At 37.5% G+C, this 15,592-nt stretch overlaps 1 protein-coding gene across 2 annotated transcripts in view; it reads right to left on the reverse strand.

Moving 5' to 3' along the window:
* The window catches only part of skd (mediator complex subunit skuld), a 267,609-nt gene that overhangs the window by 184,727 nt on the left and 67,290 nt on the right, over window positions 1–15,592 (reverse strand). For both annotated transcript variants that reach the window (XM_069812535.1, XM_069812534.1), the window contains exon 2: window positions 4,502–4,874. In XM_069812535.1, coding sequence (XP_069668636.1) covers window positions 4,502–4,874 — 373 coding nt within the window. The remainder of the gene's footprint in view (window positions 1–4,501; window positions 4,875–15,592) is intronic.

The following is a 15,592-nucleotide window of genomic DNA, read 5'->3' on the forward strand; positions in this document are numbered from 1 at the left end:
TCCGGAAACATGAAATTCACTGGTTTTCACTAATGTACTCCAACCACGAGAAAGTCTCAGGGGAATGAGAAGCAGCGGGGCGATGCTGTGAATGAATGTTGATGTCATAAGATGTCATAAGGTCATACACACGGGTAGACCAATCTCTATTGACTATCTCTCAAAGCACAAACGTTAACACTGATACACCCATATTTATACTAACCTAGTTACAAAATTAGATCACGGTTAATTTCCTGGTCTTTTAATCCTTCCACACATGAAATAACATATGCAGGAGAGAGCATGTTTTTTAAACTGACGTTATAACGGTAATATTATCTATCTACTTCGCTCCAATAGATGACGCACTAGTAAGCATATTCCTTTCACGGTTAATCACGGTTAATCTCCTGTTTGGAGAACAGTAAACAGTTTAGGATTCATGAGATGTAACCTAAAAATGTAATTTACCACATGAAATGATTAGTACGAATTCCGAAAACCGAATGCCACTTTAACATGTTGTTATTTAGTCAACTGTCCGAAGACAGGTCTGGACTCCACAAGTGAAACCAACAAGGCATCACTCATGAGGCAACTAGGCCAGGAGATAATGGGATAGGGTGGCAGTTCACTTCCCCCTCCATTGCATACATCGCTGACTAGCTACATATTAAACTAATCAGGCTTCAGATATATACAAACAATTGTTCTTCCTCTAACACATATCGTCAATTGCGAGGTTCTGGCTGATCCTCAATCAGAGATGACTTTAACATATAGGTTTGTGTTGCCTATCTTCCACAGATATTGCTGAGTTATTATTATTAGCATTTACATTTTGTGTCTAGCGTAGTCTCGTAGATTATTCAACGTTAAAAGCCGTGCCTCGTGTAACATTGTCTTCAAAGCAGTTTGTACCTTCTATAACCTACTTACATGGCATTCGCTCTAGAACGCATGTAAACAGAAAATACTACACAGGTGAGTTACTTTCCTGCAGCGATAACTTGACTCATTGGCTTTGTCAACTGCAACTAATGCAACGTGTTATTTTAACTCAGTCCTTGTAATAAATATTTATAAAAGATGCTATTTTATAATTTGTATAAAAATCATATTGCACTTCTTAATTTATTAACGAGGATTAAAGAAGTCCTTAAACAAAGACGCAGTTTCATTACAGACATATTTATATTATAATGTTAATGGTTGCAATGGAGCTCACTTTTACAGTACATAGACCTACGTCTGAAACAGAACCGTCCTCATACCTATCGATTTGTCCAGATAGGAAAAATAATGGCAAATTAAAGGTTTTGCTGATAATACAATGATTCACTGAAATATAAATATTTAAGATATATAAAAAATAATAGCAATGAATATAATGTAATGTTTTATAAAAACTAGTAACTTTCTAAGCCATGAACATTTATGTAACAACTTTTAGTCCTTTAAGTTCAAGGTTGGTAGCACTGGTATACCAGCAATCTTTGATCCATGGTACACTGGCGTTGAAAGATACCTGGTCACTACTAATCGATAGTGATTGATAATTTGTTCGTGTAAATGTGGCTTCATTAGTTATTACTTGTACGAATAGATGGATCAGATAAGTCAGTGTTGCCAACAGTGTGTAGAATAAATATTCTAAAACAATGCATCCTCGGATGATTTCGCTAGTATAATAAAATGACAGGTAAAATAATGTCTTGCCATGTAATTTACCATATTTTAAAAGGCAAAGGTCACAAAATTTGACCTGGTAATTAAGACCAATAATTAATCAATGAATTAAAAAATACAATAATGAAGATGTATAAGGCATATTGCACTTCCGAAAAACCCAACTCTTTCTTACACATCCTTAATCTTTACGTCAGTGGCTATCTTATACAAATCATATACAGCCATATGAACAAAATGTGGAGTAGGTTATGAATAAGGGACGGATCTTACTTGTTATCTTTTATCTTTTAGACGATACCCTTTAATACAGTAATTCGTTTTATGATATAACAAAACAAAATATTCAATTTTTATGTTGAATTTTTTTGCCATTTTGTCCGATAGCTCATTTTTGGGGGAGTAATTTGAACTCATTTTGTTAAATTCTTATTGATTTCTATAGAATTGTTAAAAGTTTCATTTTATTTCCCAGGAATTTCATACACAAATAATTATTATAGTCACTGCTTTTCCAGTTATTAATATTTCACTTTGCTAAGAAAACTGACCTTCAATTTGTGGCCATAGTGATTCGATAAGCCGATTTCATTAAGAAATATAAAGTTCACTGTATCCTACTACTATTATTCAGCTCTATGGTCGCAAACGCGTACAAATCGATCCGTGCAAATTGTTTCAAATTTTCTTTTATTTCAGGGGTGAGGAACGGCATGGGTGCGAGGAGGAAAATGGAAATAGAAAAGGTTTTAAAAATTTAACTTGTTACCAATACTGATACGTTAAAAAAAATCCTGCTTTCGGACGATCTTACACTGTAGGATGTCACTGTTTGCAGTGGAATAAAATATACCTCCATTGATGACTGAATATATAGACTGTATTGCATGAATGCATGAACAAGACATTAATGCCACACATTAATACATTGATGTTTCTATTACTCAAATTTTTATGATTGGCTATTTTCAATTGATGACATAAAAATTAACAATTTTAAATTATTTTTATAGCAAAACATGTTGTTTATTATAACATTTGTCGGAATATATTGTTGTCTTCAATATGATTTAAAATTATTTTTATTGTTTGTGAATTTGTATTAATTGAGAATTGAAGACCTGAACTGATAAATATCTCAAGTCCATTAACGTAAAATTTTCAGGAGAGCACAGAAACCATATGGGCTTGAAATATAACAGTATTGAAATCAATATTCGTATGATTCAAAACCAACAGACTTAGAATCGGACTTGAAATCTTTCTTACAAAATGGTGGCCTCTGCAAAAAAAACATATGTCAAGTAAAAAGTCAAATTCGGTAAACTTTGGACTTGGGATGTTTGTCAATCCAGGTCTTTAATTATATTTTAATAGAAGAAAAGCAAAAACGAGAGAGTGATTCTGATTTCTTTTAAAAACTATATGCTCTTTTGTGTTTATTATCAGTTCACATACAGCCTCTCTGTCTTTAATTTATTATCTTTATGGTCATTCTTTAAATTTTTAGGGCAGCGGCCCTCAGCGCAGAGCACCCTGGGGTTAGCATCTCTTACCCGCGGAAAACACAGTGCACCATGGTGCTCTCGTAGCTGCTAGCGGGTATGCTCTCTACCTCTTCCTGCAGCACGACGGTGCACAAGGGACAGCACCGCTTAGGCCTAACCGTTACACATTTCAGCGAGTGCTGACGACCACTGTTTTAGGGCATATTTATGTAAATGTAGGGATATGTTACTGGTCATTTTCAGCTTTTTTTAGGTCATCAACATCCGCTCTTCAGCTTATATAAATAAATAAATAAATAAACAAATAATGTAATTTACGTGATTTTTCCCACTCTTTGATTTTATGTATTGAAATATTTTAAGGATGTAGAAGTATATTATTTTAAGGATGTGATGCAATTATTTTATTTGCTTTAGAGAGAAATAATACGATGATAGACAAATATGATAATGAAAACTAGTCGAAATATTTCAAAGTTTGTCCATTTGTGCCACTTATCTATGGCGCGTTAAGTATACCTCTTCATAGAACATCTCGTTATTCATAATTTTTTACAGTATCCACCTCGCGACAATGGAATTCCCTGTCACAAAGTATTAGGGGCTGCAAGACAATAAACACTTTTAAAAACAGCTTAAAAGATAACCTTCTTAGCATTTCACTCCAATCATACCGACTTAAACTATCACTGTCTACATTGTTACTCCTTCCTTTAGACATGCATCCTGATAGTGCTGTATTTTCAAAATTGTCTCATAATAATCTCTTTCTATTATCTAACATTATTTGAAATATATTAACATTCTATGTATTTCAGTGTTTAATTAATAGTTCATAGTATTTTGTTCTTTAATTCGTAAATAACTCTTGTATACATATAGCTCTTATCTAAATCAAATTGTTGAATTCTTTGTAAGTTGATACATATGTATGTATACTTTTTGCTGGTTGAGTGGAAGAGAAGGCCTTACGGCCTTCACTCTGCCAGCTAAAATAAATTATTATTATTATTATTATTATTATTATTATTATCCTTGGTTTTGACATGCCCTAGATAGACACGATCAGAAAACTCTAAGTCAGGCAGGATCTTTGAACGCCAGTGTACCCACTATACTGCATATTGTTTTGAGTATAATAAACGGATGGAATACGTTCGAGAACTATATTTATTTTGCAGGTAGCTCTGTATTGAATGATAACGCGCCAAAGTGCTTAATCGGCCGAGAGCGCATGCTCCTAGTGTATCTTATCAGATTTTCTTATATTACAGTTCCTTACGCCCATTATTAAGGACTGGGACCATGCAAATTGTACTCACCGGCAGCGATGAGTTCAGGCGACACGAGGCCAGAGAGGTCGGGCTCCTCCCCGTACCAGAAGATCCAGAGTTCCTTGGCGGCGTGGAGCGAGAGAGGAGGGTGCTGGTTCTGACCCGCGGCGGCGGCGGGGCCGGGGCCGCCCAGCACGGGTGGCAGCCCGATGGGGTCGAAGAGGCCGCCGGCACCCTGATTCGCGGAGTGCGAGCCAGTCGCGGACGCCGGCTGCTGGGTCGCCACGCGCCGCCACACGCACAGGATGTCTCCGGCGAGGCAGCGCGAGAAACTCGCCAACACGGGGTCATCCAGGGGCTCCGATGAGAAATTGTAATCCCCACACACCAGCTTACGCCATTTGATGCCGCACAGATCGGTCTGCAAGCACACAACACCCTCATTGGGAGATGTTTCGACAACACACCAAATGCAGTTCAGAAAAACAATGGCGTGAACTGTAACACCCTAAAAGTCTTACAGTTACAATAGCACTGAAACCATGTACCACAAGAATGGCTTTAACGTCCACCTACCCTGTTCAACATCTACTTGGAGGATTTAGTAAAGAATTGTTTTCAGAACATGGGAGGAGTAATAGTAGGAGGAAGAAGAATAGAGTGCATAAGATTTGCAGATGATATGGCGTTGTTAGCAGAAGAGGGAATTGATACTAAAGGATATGCTACTGGAGGTAAATGACAGCTGTGAGCAGTATGGGATGAAGATAAATACAAGTAAGACGAAAAGCATGGTCATAGGAAGAAAAATACAGAAGATAAACTTGCGAATTCTAAATGAGGCAGTAGAGCAAATGGACAGCTTCAAATACTTGAGGTGTACTACAAGTAATAACATGAGCTGCCGCCAGGAAACCAAAAGGTGGATAGCAATGGCCAAGGAAGCTTTTAATAGAAAAAGGAGCATCTTCTACGAACCTCTGGAAAAATAGCTAAGAAAGAGACTACTGAAGTGTTTTGTATGGAGTTAGCATTGTATGGGGCAGAAACATGGACATTACGACGAAGTGAAGAGAAGCATTTGAAATGTGGATATGGAGAAGAATGGAACGTGTGAACTGGAGAGACAAAATAAGAAATGCAGCTGTGTTGGGAAGAGTGGGTGAAGAAAGTATGATGCTGAAACTGATCAGGAAGAGGAAAAGGAATTGGTTAGGTCACTGGCTAAGAAGAAACTGCCTACTGAAGGATGCACTGGAAGGAATGGTGAACGGGAGAAGAGTTCGGGGCAGAAGAAGATATCAGATGATAGACGACATTATGATATATGGATCATATGAGGAGACTACGAGAAAGGCAGAAAATAGGAAAGACTGGAGAAAGCTGGGTTTGCAGTGAAAGACCTATCCTTAGGCAGAACACTAAATGAATGAAATGAATTGGAATTCTTGTGCTGTCCATTCTAGTCAAGTGCTGCAACCAACTCTTCTGATACGCTGACAGTTTCTCTCCTACCGATTAAATTCTTAATTTTTATAAGGCAACGTTTTCTATGTGGAAATGTGATGTCCATACAAAATTGTACGCTTTAAAATTAGATTGAAACAAAATCTAATTTATAAGTATAGATGCAGCATATAAGATTATTGCTAATTAATATTGTGTGTGAGTGTATGACATTACATGGGGGTAAAAATCACGAAATTAGTCACATTTTTAAGTATAAGAACGATATTTTACACATTTTCGAGAAGAGTTTGAAACATTTTCACGAAACACCTGGCTCTAGTATAATCTTTATTTATTTGGGCACACTATTCGAACCGTACAATTCGGTAAGATTTTCATTAAAACAATACATTTTCATATCACTACTTTCCCCTCAAAATTCAACAGTTCACAATTTCTCTTAGGAGCCAATGCGTGTACCGAGCAGTTTCTTGGACGAAACTCATTTTTGTATATTACTTGACCATTGCTGTGCTTTAGTCAACTGTCCGAAGACAGGTTTGGAACCTCACATGTGACACCAATAAGGCATCACTCATGAGGCAAGCAAGCATGGCCATAATGGTGTTGGGTGACCAAGTTCCTTTCTCCCTCCATTGCAACAATTGTTCTTCTCTGGCACATATCGTCAAGTGAGATGCAGCCAACTGCCTGATTATAGAGGTACAATAAGGGGCATAACAGTTGAGCGACTCGAGTTTATGTATTCTAAGTCAAAGAATGCCACATTACGCATGCTACGAGCCGAAAGTTTTGGTTCATATGCTTCGTCTTTCTTCATAAATATTAAATATCTGTTCTGAGATGGAATTAAAATTATACTCTCTTATGAAACGCGCTCGCTCAAGAATTATGTCACTCCCAGTACATATGAGACAGAACCTCAATCAAAGGTAATATGACTATTATTATTTCTGGGCACTCAGAAGTTCTCTCTCTATTACAAATGGTAATTTAAATTATATATTACGGTCTTCAATGCACTGTCTGATTCGAAGAGCCTAGAGAATATATTCAAAACATAATTTGAATTATCACCTTTATTTTAGATCTCAATACTTGTAATTATTGTAATAACAGGCAGTGTATCTGATCAATGTTTTATGAGCATGATTCAAAATGTTCAGTTTTAACAGAAGTTTCCTACATTTCCCCCCCCCCAAATTTATATATTATTTACTATTCTTCAAACACTCAGAAATTTCTGTGTTCTAGAATTCAGGATCCTTGTGATCTGCCAAAGTTATTTATCTGATGTTTTTGCAATAGAAAATAATACTCATACCTCCTACTCATCTAATGAATTGCTTATTTATGCTTATAAACGGAATTGATCTGCTTACTATGCACTGCATTTTTTATAGCTTTTAACTTGTCCTACAGCTAAAAGCTACAATGCTGATGTAAGGTCTACGAAATACCACAAATGAAATAAATGGAAAAGACAAAGCTTACTACTTGAAGTTAGTTCGCAATCATTACTTTTTAATTGAAGCAATTAAATTTTATAGCATAAATATTACCTTCATCGTGCATATCACACAACGGAAGACGAAATACGTGGCAATGCCACACATGTCGCTTGAAGCAAGGCATGATTAAACGATTTATAGAACTGGGGAGAAACATCACTTACTGATCGTCAGAGGAATCGCAAAGCCAGTTATATCTGCTACGTAGAGCTGTCAAGAGCAATCGTGTAACAGTTAACGCTCTGAACTTTTCACTACAACCGTAAGATTGTTAGTGAATCTATTTTCATGCTTGGGTGGTTCATGCATATTCAGACTAGCGGAACAGTAGCCTATACCAAACGTATTTTAAATAGTTTTCAATCGCCACATAATAGTACATTATGCAACGAGCCTATAATGATAGTAATTAAGAAGCGAGTATGGATGTTTATGAAACGAGCGCAAGCGAGTTTCATAATTTTCATACGAGCTTCTTAATTACCATTATAGGCGAGTTTCATACGACTTTTTATGCTCGACCATATTTATAACTTGAAATTATTCAGAGTAACTTATACATTTTATTTGTATCTGACAAGATCGGAAGTGACCTTGTTCTAGATCGTGAATTGTTAGATGTGCGCAGACGCGAAAGTATTGATTTTTTCCGAGGAACAATAATGTCATTGACCTTGTGTAATCCCGTTAAACTTGGTATAACCTTGATTATTGAATTCGACATTGAAAAACGAGATGACAAAATGAATTTATTTGAATATTATTTACAATTAAAGCTAATTATTATAGTAACAGAACATAACCTTCTGCGACAGTATTGGATTTCCAGCCTCCGTGACTTTTCGCTAATTCTCTTTCGATTGCATATCCGAGAATAATCGATACTTGCGGTTTTATAACGGTACAAAGCTGACTTGTTATTGGCTGAACACCTGTATGCTGAGTTGTCATTGGCTGAAAACACCTGTACTTTAATGAGTAGGTGTACTTTAATGACATGCATTAAAGGACTGCTACCAGGTGTATAATTACTACATTTCGGCATGGTCGAGCATAAAATAAATATTAATGACACAAGCGAGGCGGTATATAAAAAAGATATAAGGTAGTTCTTGTGCTACCTATTAGCTGAGATTATCCCAAAATATGGATGACTTGTGTATTCACCTGACCTCATATTAAACAGAAGTGTTTGGCGCTATACTTCTTGCGGCTAGATTACGCGATCCTAATTAATAATCCATTATCAGGAATGTTCCATTCTCATACTGTGGTCATTATGAACCAACACCAGACATCCACAAACAGTGGGGCTCTCTGGCCATGGCGAAAGACAGTTAAACACGCCCAGTCCTCATGTGAAGGTGATACATACAGAATCCATTTGTCTGCTGAGAATCGAACTGGTGGACACCAGCGTTCTTTCTGGGTTAGCGAACGGGACTCGTGCTTTGAGGCTGCACTCGGAAGTAGGTTCGAATCTCACTTAACTGATTAGTTGCTTGGCCCTCCCTCTCCACCCGAGATAGTCCCTATCTGTAAGACGAATGTCAGGTAATTTCATGTCGAATCCCCGGACTCCTCGCTGAGACATCATCTTCACATAACAAATATAAAAAGTCAAACTGCGATTCTCTCGGCTGGTAGCATTTCGAGTCATGTCGAACGTCAATGCCCTCACTCGTTTCGCCATAAAACGGTATGTTTCTGGTATGATTTTGTTCATAAAGTTTTTCTTGGATCGTCATTTAAAAGACATACACACATGAAATTATTTCATATATACCCATGTAACGGGAACAATTTTTGTCTGGATTGTACACTAAAGGCAATCTTAATAGTCACTACATTAAGTCACTTGACTTCATTCATAATTTATACAGCATAAGTAGGCCTACATAGATGTTAACTATTGTTTGATCATCTGCATAAAATATGTAACGTTGTAATGATTTCTAATACTTTTAAATTTACGAAAATCGGCATTATACTCCATTCACTCTTAGATTGGATCCTATTTCAGTGCTTCACTCGTGCGTTTAACAACTGAAATTGTGAAAAGAGATGTCAGTCCAGGAAAAAGGAGGCTCTCTTCGTTTCTCAACGTACCTGGCCTGCTGTGGTGAGGAATGTGCTGTTTAGGAAGAAATGACAACGTACATCTTAATTCATCTCTTAGAAACAAGAGTTTGGGGCATACTGCCTACTCACTTGCATTTCTCTCTTGATTTTATGCAAGGACAATAACTTTATTATAAAATGAAATATATTTCGTGGACACTGCCAATTTGTTTTCGATTCGGAAAAAAAAAAATTGTTTCACTAAAAATTACGTTCATGCACATCATCCCCGGTAAATTAACTCGTAGATAGCGAAATGAAAAAAAGTCAGCCCATTAGTTTAGGCAGGAGAAATAATCGCCACACTGCTAGCGCGCTGGGCTTATACTGGGTGTTCATTTCAAAGTGTGTCATGACATCACTGTTGTTGGGTCACCGATTTGAAGCGAGTTTCAGTTTATATGTTAGAGAAGTTGCCTATTATTTAAGGCGTTCTTCAATCTGAACTTGAGAACGTGTACGGTATAACTTGAACGTCGTAGCAACAGATGGCGGTCTGTACGGTCTGTGTGCTACCATAACCTCTTTCGAACTGTGTTTTGCGCCGGCAAGTCGTACGCAGGGTATTTGTTATCATCGGTTGCGTACGGTAACATTCCACAACACAAATCAAATGCTCCGTGTCCATGTTGACCGTCGAAGTTAATGTCAACAAATAAGTAAGTAATCGTCTTAATCCTCTCCCCATATCCCGACAGTACGTATTTCCAAACAGTTCACATTCCTGCCACTACCGGCGTTACCGTACGTATCGGCACGTACTCTTCAGAATGAACGCCGTACTTGCTAGCCAACTTCTCTGCCTCTTAGATTATACACCTGAGCTGCGGAAGTGTAGGAAGATTGAATTCTCTAGGCTCATCAGCTAGCCACATGACGGCATACAGCGAGCCAAGACACATTTTGAACTCAACACCCAGTAGAGCAGGCGGCCGGGGTTGAAGTCCCGGTCGATCCACCCTCAATTTATGACGTGTTGGGAAAGCTCGTGGTCCAGGCAACAATTCACCATACTCATAATCATATTCATGATAATTCATTCATACATTCATTACGAGTGTAATCCCAGATCACAAATAACAGATTGATCAATCTTATGGGCTTTGAAGGCAACAACTTTTATTAATTTAACTATGCTGCCATCTAGCGACTGCAGAAGAAGTCACATTATAACTCTCATTTAAATTGCATATCTAGCGGTCGTTACCAATCGACAGTGGTTCTTCTCTTCCACATGGGGATGGCCATCTGTTACATATGTGATCAGGAGTGGAATGTAGATCCCACCGTCTGGTGTGCATCCTGCATAATCTTCGACGAATGAAGTGGTTTACGCTTCTCAGCACAGCGGCATCTATGAGCCACGCTCGCAGAGTCGGAGCGAATACCAAGTTAAGGAAGCTGTCATTGCAAAAACAAAGCTTATGATGAGAAATCGCTGCATACAGACAGAAGGGTACCAGAAACCACTTTTTTCAGTATCAGGGAATGCTAAAAATGTGTATTTCCGCGAAAATTTTTCGAAATATCCAGAAACGTAAACAATATAAAATGTAAGTGCCTTGGCAGAGTTTTAAGCCCTTAGGCGTGGTTTCAGTAACTGGAAGTATAACATGAAATTATTTCTGTAGAAGTGGAATGAACAGCACTTCTGATACAATTCCGGACTGCCTGTAAATGTAAAATATGCATACTGCGAGTGCAGTTATCTTTCTAGATAAAGCACTAACAAGCTTGCGCCACACAGCATGAAGAAAAATACCTGTGGCTGAAATTTGCTCAAACGAACTTTATCGCAAGGTTAAATTTTACTCGGCTTCAATCGCATCGCATAATTGAAATAGCCTCCATTCGTAGCGTTTCCTCAATAAAACTACCAAAGTACTGTTCCAATTTACGTCAGTTTTCTTATAGAATGTCATCTTACTTTATAAAATAGGCGAGCTGTAAGTTGTACGTCGGCACATATTGTACAGAAATGGTATGATGCAGCGAGGTTTAAAATTACAACTGTAAATCTTATATGAAATTTACAAATTAAATTACAAACTTGATATCTAATACCTAATGCTTTCAATATGGTATATTTTCTCCTTTATGAATATCTTGCATTATAGAATTCAAATAGCGTGTGCTGTAGCCCACAAGAACAGTCCACCGCTGTGGAGTAACGGTTAGCATGCGAGCGGGCCCGGATTCAAATCCTGGTTGAGACAAGTTACCTGGTTGAGGTTTTTTCCGGTGTTTTCCCTCAACCCAATAAGATCCTGGTAACTTTCGACGTTAGTCCCTGGACTAATTTCGCTGGCATTATCATCTTCATCTTATTCAGACGCTATACAACCATAGCAGTTGAGTCAAAAAATACCAATAAAAAAAAAAAGAATACAACGTGTCCACTGTTTGGAGTTACGATCGTATACAATAAAGTAACTCCAGCAGACTGACAGAGTATCAAAAACCAAATTACCGGTACAGGAAAACAAAGAAATTTGCATTTCAATCAATGTGTCAAAAGTATTTGTACTCTACGTGCACTTTATAACGGGAGAGAAAACTGGTTTAATGTCATTTCACGTGAAACTATTCTCAAGACGACAGATGATAAGAAAAAGAATGTTAATGGAATACTGCTTACGCGAAAGAAATTACTGATATTAATTACAATCAGCAATTATTCATAAAATTCATTTCTCGTGTTAGCCTCGAAATAATGGAAAACTGGCAATGAAAATTAATTCTACACCGAAGCGAGAAAGCATATTGTGAAAATCACAGTGAAACCTAACCATTTTCCCCCTATTACTATATATCTCAGTGCATTACAGTGATCTTATAGTTGTGAAATTGAATTTTCTTTTGCCATCTTTGTTTCGATTACGGTATTGACAAATACTACTACTACAGCTGCTACTACGACAACCTATTAAAGCTAATATAACTTAAATGAGTAACAGGACAGAAAATAACAAAACACTTTAAAATTTAATTTATTTCCTTATTTTGTCTTCTTTCTTAGTATCTACCTACAGTAGGGCCTACGGAAAATATATCATTTCTCACAAGTTATTTAACTATTCAGAAAAAAACCTCTTACCATGAAGATAAAATATCGTAAATAAGCAATACATTGTTTATTATTGTTTCAGTGCATAACATTTTAATTTCACCTGCTTTAATGACATCTGGTAACAGTTGGCAGCATTAAAAAGGAACTAATCTTATACGACTAGATTTGCATAATATATACGTCACTGTGTACGTTAACAGAAAACCACAATTCCAAGTCACACAGAGTTTGTGTGCGCTCGATGTGGGTCTCTGGCGTTTCGTCAGCCCACGCGAGTTGTGTGGATATAAAGGGAAAAGTTGAGACGGTGTCGGGTGGAGTTCCCGGGTAGCTCAGTTGGTAGAGCGCTGGTACGTTCAACCAGAGGTCCCGGGATCGATACCCGGCCCCGGAACAATTTTTCCCTTGAAATTATTCAAATCTGCTTTACAGGGAACTTTACCTGAAAGATTAGATTTGCACTTTTTTAAGTTCGAGAGTCAGAAAGAAATTCATGCACAATATTGTTAAGTGTGGTATAGTGAATAAACAGGAAAAAAAAAAAAAATCAGACTTTCAGCGGAGAAAAATGACTTCAATATTGACACTTCAAGAACGCGGACCATTACGGCCCTTTGATTATGACGTCATTAAGAGGACTTACAACTGTCTCAAGCACTTTAAACTTTGAAAACGTATAGAGTAACGGTACTAGAAACGATTTACAGAAAATGAATAAATAAATTTTTCGTCAAAAAATTCGATTTGTCTATCGGCCCCCCTTAACAAAATAAAATTTCCAATTATTATCGAACTTCACGATCACCTAAAAATTAAAAAAAAAAATATTTTTACAGAAGATAAAGAAAGTGGCCGTAAATTAGGTTTTAAGCCAAAGAAAATATACTGAAACATTCCTCCGTCATCTCCGCGCTGTTGGACGGCGGCGTTGAGGGCATGGTCCGGCAAGGTTGGTTTTTACGGCTGCCACTTCGCGTGGCACGCGCCACCAAGCAAACGTCTTGTAACATCGGTTAGCCCAACCACGGCCACACTGCCGTCCTTGACAAACCAGTCGGTCCCTTGCAACGATTACAGTACCACTTCACATAATGTGGGCGTGCGACGACAACACGTATTACGTGTGCTACAGAATTCCAAGTATCCCATACAAGCCAATTCTGCACTCTCAATGCCCAAATCTATACGAATACGAAAAGAGCAACAAGCGTCACATAATGATACATCTTCACGTTCATTTTCGCAACGAAGAGCGAATGTTTTCAGGTGTGTCCATAGCTCGACTGAATTTTAACAGCACTGGAAAGAATGCGAAACACTGTTGTTGGTGCTTGAGACGTTACGTCAGTCATTAGCATTAACCTGTTCGATTTAGAGTACTTCCTCTGACAGACTGATGTTTCATATTTCACATGTTTGACAAAAATTACGTAATTCCTTAAGAACGAGATTTCAATTAATGATCAATACATTTATAAAAGTTTCGTAACTCCCTTACTTTGTGCCTTAGCGTTATAACATCTGAATGGCGCCTGTAATAATTGTATGACAGCTTCCATGAAAACTGAACAAGTATTTTGGACAAGAGCAGCTTAAAGTATTTTACGATGTAAGAGTAATGGAACGGAGAAAAATTCTCTCCGGCGCCGGGATTTGAACCCGGGTTTTCAGCTCTACGTGCTGATGCTTTATCCACTAAGCCACACTGGATACCACCCCGTAGAGCTGAAAACCCGGGTTCAAATCCCGGCGCCGGAGAGAATTTTTCTCCGTTCCATTACTCTTACATCGTATGACGCAGAATATCTGCATGGAAATATCATATGTACTTCGGTACATTAAAATAATATGATGTGCGTAAATCACTTCGTGATAAGACGGCGCTTATTCCGTCGGATCCCGGCCAACTAGTCACTCATAACGAGTGCACCTCAGCGCATGTGTGGACTTCAATCCTACGCTCATGGACATCTATGACGTAGTGTAGAGGGCGGCCACTAGAGGGAACCCAAGAGTTGGAACTTAAATTGAGAAGATTCTGTCCGACGCCGGGGTGGTATCCGGTGTGGCTTAGTGGATAAAGCATCAGCACGCAGAGCTGAAAACCCGGGTTCAAATACCGGCGCCGGAGATAATTTTTCTCCGTTCCATTACTCTTACATCGTATGATGACGCAGAATATCTGCATGGAAATATCATATGTACTTCGGTACATTAAAATAATATATATTAAAGTATTTTGGTAATTTTAAATTTACTCATGTACCATTTTTACAAAAAACCAATACACTAAATAAAAATTTGTAAACTCTCGCTACATACACATAGTCAAATGATTGCTTGTGAGGATTTGTTTTCTATATCACTTCGGTTAGCTTATAATATGATTTTTCAAATAATTTTCTAAAATTTATTTTTCTCTGCAACAATAAATTTTGTGCTAATTGAAAAAGATACCAGCTGTGAAGATTCGCCTGACAGAATTTTAGCAAGATCTATCAGTTTCTGAGTTTTGGATACGCTCTTTTAACAAAATGTAACTTTTGGGAAATGAAGCGTAAAGTTTAGGATTATGAAAAGAGTCGAGTGGTACCATAGCATGAAATAATTATTTTGGGGAATTCCTAATAGACTTTCGAAATAAAATTACAACATAGAATGTGTGACTGTTTTCACTGACATCTCCCCTTAACGCGGTTAGTTTCGGAACATACAATGCTTCAATAAACGGACTTTCCGATCGAATACTGCTAACAAGTTCAAGTAATATACATTGTTTAGCATTTTTATTTTTAAGACGATCTTTAATGCCATTTTTCTCCAGGTACAGTATATAAAGTTACGACTGAACTATACGAATCTCGAACATTAAATGAACGTATATACAAGTCCGATTAAGAAACAACGGGAAAATTTAATGCTAAATACAGTACTGGAAATCAGTTTTAACAGTCACATTTAATACAA

The sequence above is a fragment of the Periplaneta americana genome, chromosome 16 (assembly GCF_040183065.1).
Source record: "Periplaneta americana isolate PAMFEO1 chromosome 16, P.americana_PAMFEO1_priV1, whole genome shotgun sequence".
Taxonomy (NCBI): Eukaryota; Metazoa; Arthropoda; class Insecta; order Blattodea; family Blattidae; genus Periplaneta; species Periplaneta americana.